This window comes from Colobus angolensis, unplaced genomic scaffold (assembly GCF_000951035.1).
Source record: "Colobus angolensis palliatus isolate OR3802 unplaced genomic scaffold, Cang.pa_1.0 Scaffold9, whole genome shotgun sequence".
In the NCBI taxonomy this organism is placed as follows: Eukaryota; Metazoa; Chordata; class Mammalia; order Primates; family Cercopithecidae; genus Colobus; species Colobus angolensis.
In genome coordinates, this window is record NW_012122931.1 from 2261630 (window position 1) to 2267012 (window position 5383).

The 5383-nt window shown below is 42.7% G+C and overlaps 1 protein-coding gene across 1 annotated transcript in view; it reads left to right on the plus strand.

Moving 5' to 3' along the window:
- The window catches only part of SETX (senataxin), a 103235-nt gene that overhangs the window by 5856 nt on the left and 91996 nt on the right, over nucleotides 1–5383 (plus strand). Inside the window, exons 3-4 of the mRNA XM_011931431.1 lie at nucleotides 1635–1818; nucleotides 4517–4727. Coding sequence (XP_011786821.1) covers nucleotides 1642–1818; nucleotides 4517–4727 — 388 coding nt within the window. The 5' untranslated portion in view covers nucleotides 1635–1641. The remainder of the gene's footprint in view (nucleotides 1–1634; nucleotides 1819–4516; nucleotides 4728–5383) is intronic.

Sequence of the window (5383 nt, forward strand, 5' to 3'; positions counted from 1 at the left end):
CCTCCCAAAGTGCTGGGATTACAGGCTTGAGCCACTGCGCCCGGCCGGCTACCCTGAATTTTTTTTAGAACCATGAAGAAAGCATACCTCTTCAAAAGCATAAGTAAAAGTAATATTTAATAAATTTTAAGAAATCAATTCATATGACAATGTATTTGCTTATGCTTATGCATTTCTAAATAATTATTTAATTGTGGGTATAAGAAGAAATCAAAGAATTTTTAGAAATCACTTTATTTTAGGAACTAGCTTTATGCCACAGAAGCCTCAGCAGCCAAGCCTATTTTCTGTTGACATGTTTTATTTTTCCTGTTGGTAAAGATTATGTATTCTGAAGTTTAGGGGTGATGGTGACACTCAGAAATCTCACACCGCCACATTTCCCTTCCCACATACCCGATGTCTTCACTTAGGTTTTTTTTTTTTTTTGAGACAGAATTTTACTCTGTCACCCAGGCTGGAGTGCAGTGGCGCAGTCTTGGCTCATTACAACTTCTGCCTCCCAGGTTCAAGCGATACTCCTGCCTCAGCCTCCCGAGTAGCAGAATTGCAGATGTGCACCACCAGCTAATTTTTATATATTTTTTAGTAGCGACAGGGTTTCACCATGTTGGCCAGGCTGGCCTTGAACTGCTGACCTCAAGCAAGCCCACCTCGGCCTCCCAAAGTGCTAGGATTGCAGGTGTGAGCCACCGCCTTACTTAGGTGTTTTAACCTTCTTCTAACCTTCTTTGTCCCTGAATGGAGAGTTTTTGAACATTTTTAAAAACTGCCCCTCTTGTGAATTTTAATACTACCAATATATTGTGTCTCTCTTTATGTACTGTCTGTTTATCTGAGCTTTATATCTGAAAAGAGGAGGACTTTTTCACGTCCCACTAACTAGTTTTAGATCTCTCTGAGGGTGACATCACTCCTAATGAGGATGCATGAGCTAGGTCCATTCAGTTTATGAAATGAACTTAAGTTCATACTAGGTAACTTTTTTCCCCACTCCAAAAGCTGTACTTTGGAAATGTTGATAAGTCTGGGTCTCTGTATATTTTCTATCAGTACTGTGTAGTCTTGAGCCTTCTCTGTAGCACAACTTTATGTTGCCTTATGATACTTATTCCTTTTATAATGCTTTCGTTTTTCTGAATTTTTCTTTTTTTTTTTTTTTTTTTTTTTTTTAACAAGAGTAGTGCAGTGGCCGGATCTCAGCTCACTGCAAGCTCCGCCTCCCGGGTTTACGCCATTCTCCTGCCTCAGCCTCCGGAGTAGCTGGGACTACAGGCGCCCGCCACCTCGCCCGGCTAGTTTTTGTATTTTTAGTAGAGACGGGGTTTCACCGTGTTAGCCAGGATGGTCTCGATCTCTTGACCTCGTGATCCGCCCGTCTCGGCCACCCAAAGTGCTGGGATTACAGGCTTGAGCCACCGCGCCCGGCCCTGAATTTTTCATGTGTCAACAATGGAAGGATTTTTTTTTTGTTTAGTGAGTTCAGTGATTGATAAGCCAGCTGGCAGAAGATTTGGGCTTTAGTGACACATTTTAAATTGAAACCAGGGTCACAAGTTGGAAGTGTAGCTGTTCTTGACACACCGACGGTCTGAAGTTGGTTTTCTTCTTGATGTCGTCTTTTCTGGCTGTAGGTACAGAATGAGCACATGTTGTTGGTGTACTCCAGGTGGTGGTTCCACCGTTGGCTTCCTAAAGCGCTATGCTTCCAACACTCCATCCAGTGAATTTCAAACAGCCAACGAAGACCTCTGCTACTGCTTAGAGTGTGTGGCGGAATACCACAAAGCAAGAGATGAATTGCCATTCTTGCATGAGGTAATTTATATCAGATGGGCAATATTTTTCAGAGCGTGACAGCTAGGAAGAGAATAAGTTTGAACTCTGTTGGATATTCAGAGAAATGATGATACGATTGCAACCTAGTGGGGTTTTTTTTGTTTGTTTTTGTTGTTAGAGATGGAGTCTCACTCTGTCACTCAGACTGGAGTGCAGTGGAGTGAGTATACATGTATCATTTTATACATTCGAGTATATTGTTAGGACAAATTCCTGAAAGTGAAAGTGCTTCTCATGATTTTCCATGGGCCACATGGGTTTTCATAGTTTGTTTTGCTAAGTTTTGGAGACAAGGTCTTTGCTCTGTTGCTGAGGCTGGAAGTGCAGTGGTGAGATCACGGTTCACTGCAGCCTCAGCCTTCTGGACTCAAGTCATCCTCCCGTCTCATCCTCCTGAGTAGTTGGGACTACAGGCATGTGCCACCATGCTCCACTAATTTTTAAAATTTTTTTGTAGAGACGAGGTCTTACTATTTTGCCCAGGCTGGTCCTGAACTCCTGAGCTCAAGTGATCCTCCAGCCTTGGCCCCCCAGTGTTGGAATTACAGGCATGAGCAACCATGCCTGGCCGACTTTGAAGGCCAGTATAAGTCAAGTACCTAACTCATTGCCTGGTACATAGTAGGTGCTGAGTAAATGTTTATCACTGATAGAATTGAAACCTGGATCAGAATTTTATGATCTGTCACTTTTAGTCACATTGGTATAAAATAGTTTAATGAAATAGAGTTATTGGGAGGGGATTTGTTTCATAATGTTTTGGTCAGTGCTATAATACATGAAGGTATTTGAATGACCTGGGTTTTTGTTATTGGCTTTTCTTTTTTTTTCTTTTTGAGACAGAGTCTCACTCTGTTGCCCAGGCTGGAGTGCAGTTGCGCAATCTTGGCTCACTTCATCCTCTTCCTCCCGGGTGGGTTCAAGTGATTCTCCTGCCTCAGCCTCCCGAGTAGCTGGGACTACAGGCACGTGCCACCACACCCGGCTAATTTTTTGTTTTTAGTAGAGATGGGGTTTCACCATGTTGACCCAGCTGGTCTCAAACTCCTGACCTCAGGTGATCCGCCCACCTCGGTTTCCCAAAGTGCTGGGATTACAGCTGTGAGCCACTGCACCCGGCCAGGGTTTTTTTTTTTTTTTAATTGGTAATAATAACTTTTTTTTTCTTTTTTTAATGGGCAAATGGTATAAACCTCTAAGGGCAAGCATATTTTCCAGTCATAATAACCAAAGTGAAAGATACAATTCTAAATATTTGGCTTTGAATATTTGGTTTATTTATTTGATGAAAAACAGAACGTAGAATGTGCAGTATATAGAGGAGAGGATGATTAGTAATGGATTGGTGTTGAGAAACGTGCATTTTGTAAGGTTTTCTAATTATGAAGCTATACAGCGTCTTTATACTACAAGCTGCGCTAAGGTAGTTGGCTGCGCTAGGGTAGTTAGCTATGGCTAGAACATAGAAGGGAAGACGTAGAAGGGCCTCGGTTTTGCATTGAATAGCTTCTCTCTCTCTCTCTTTTTTTTTTTTTGAATATGGTTGATAGGGATGTTGAGATACTTATAGAAAAATTCTACAGGAGAAGTGTTTAAGGCCAGACGCTATGGCTTGTGCCTGTAATCCCAGCACTTTGGGAGGCCGAGGCAGGCAGATCACGAGGTCGGCAATTCGAGACTAGCCTGGCCAACATGGTAAAACTCCGTCTCTACTAAAAATACAAAAATTAGCCAGGTGCGATGACTGGCGCCTGTAATTCCAGCTACTTGGGAGGCTGAGGTAGGAGAACCGCTTGAACCCGGGAGGCCAAGGTTGAGGTCAGCTGAAACCACACCATTGCACTCCAGCCTGGGCGACAGGGCAAGACTCTGTCTCAGAAAAAAAAAAAAAAAAATTGTTCAAACATCCCGTACTACTTGTTTTCTTGTTGTTTTTTTTTGTTTGTTTGGTTTTTTGTTTGAGACAGAGTTTCGCTGTTGTCGCCCAGGCTGGAATGCAATGGCACGATCTCTGCTCACTGCAACCTCTGCCTCCTGGGTTCAAGCAATTCTCCTGCTTCAGCCTCCCGAGTATGGAATTACAGGCATGCACCACCACGCCTGGCTATTTTTGTATTTTTAGTAGAGATGAGATTCCTCCATGTTGGTCAGGGTGGTCCCGAACTCCTGACCTCAGGTGATCCGCCCTCCTCAGCCTCTCAAAGTGCTGGGATTACAGGCGTGAGCCACCGCACCTGCCCTGTTTTCTTTTTCTCTTAGAGACAGGGTGTCCCTCCGTCATCCAGGCTGGAGTACAGTGGCACAATCATTGGACTGTAGGCATGCACCACACCTAGGTAATTTTTCTATAATTTTTTTTTTTTGTTAGTGACAGGGTCTTTCTTTGTTACCCAGGCTGGTCTCGAACTCCTGGCCTAAAACAGTCCTACCTCAGCCTTCCAAAATGCTGGGATTACAGGTGTGAGCCACTGTGCCTGGCCAGCATCTCATACTGTGTATACTCATTTTTCATAAAAGTGGCCACATTTAAATAGTTTTCTTTCAATCTAAAATACAATCTCTAATACTTTACATTTCAGAATTTTTGTACTTAGGAAAAGGCTTTCTGGGTGATCACATTCAGTGTATTTTGTTGATGATAAGACATAATGCACACTGCCCATTTATTTTCCTTCAGGTTTTATGGGAATTAGAAACCTTACGTCTGATAAATCACTTTGAAAAATCCATGAAGGCAGAAATTGGAGATGATGATGAGTTATATATAGTAGACAACAATGGAGAGATGCCACTGTTTGACATCACTGGACAAGACTTTGAAAATAAGCTTCGAGTTCCTCTTCTTGAAATACTGAAATATCCTTATTTGCTTCTACATGAACGTGTTAGTGAGTATCTTGATGGTTCCTCAAGTTATTTCAGTTTTATTATTTTAGTATCATAAGAATTTAGGCTTATTGCAAATTTGCTAAACTTAGGATAAATAATTAGGACTTCATTTTTTTCCAACATTTTTGATTTTTTGAGTTCAAACACAAAATACCTGTTTTTAGGGGCACAGTTCAAACTTATCTTGTTCAGAGGGCAACTGAAGATTTTTTTTTTTTTTTTTTTTAGAGACAGGGTCTTGCTCTGTTTCCTAGGCTGAAGTGCAGTGGCGCAGTCATGGCACCCTGCAGCCTCTACCTCCTGGGCTCAAGTAATATTCCTGCCTGAGCCTTGTGGGTAGCTGGGAGTACAGGTGTGTGCCATTGCATCCAGCTAATTTTATGTTGTATCTATTGTAGAGATGAAGTTTAACTGTGTTGCCCGGGTTGGTGTTGAACTCCTGGGCTCAAGCAGTCCTCCCACCTCAGCTTTGCAAATTGCTGGGATTATAAGGCTGAGCCACTATGCCTGGCTCCCAACATTTTGTTGTGAAATTTTTTTTTTTTTTTGAGGCGGAGTCTCGCTCTGTCGCCCAGACTGGAGTGCAGTGGCCGGATCTCAGCTCACTGCAAGCTCTGCTTCCGGGGTTTAGGTCATTCTCCTGCCTCAGCCTCCC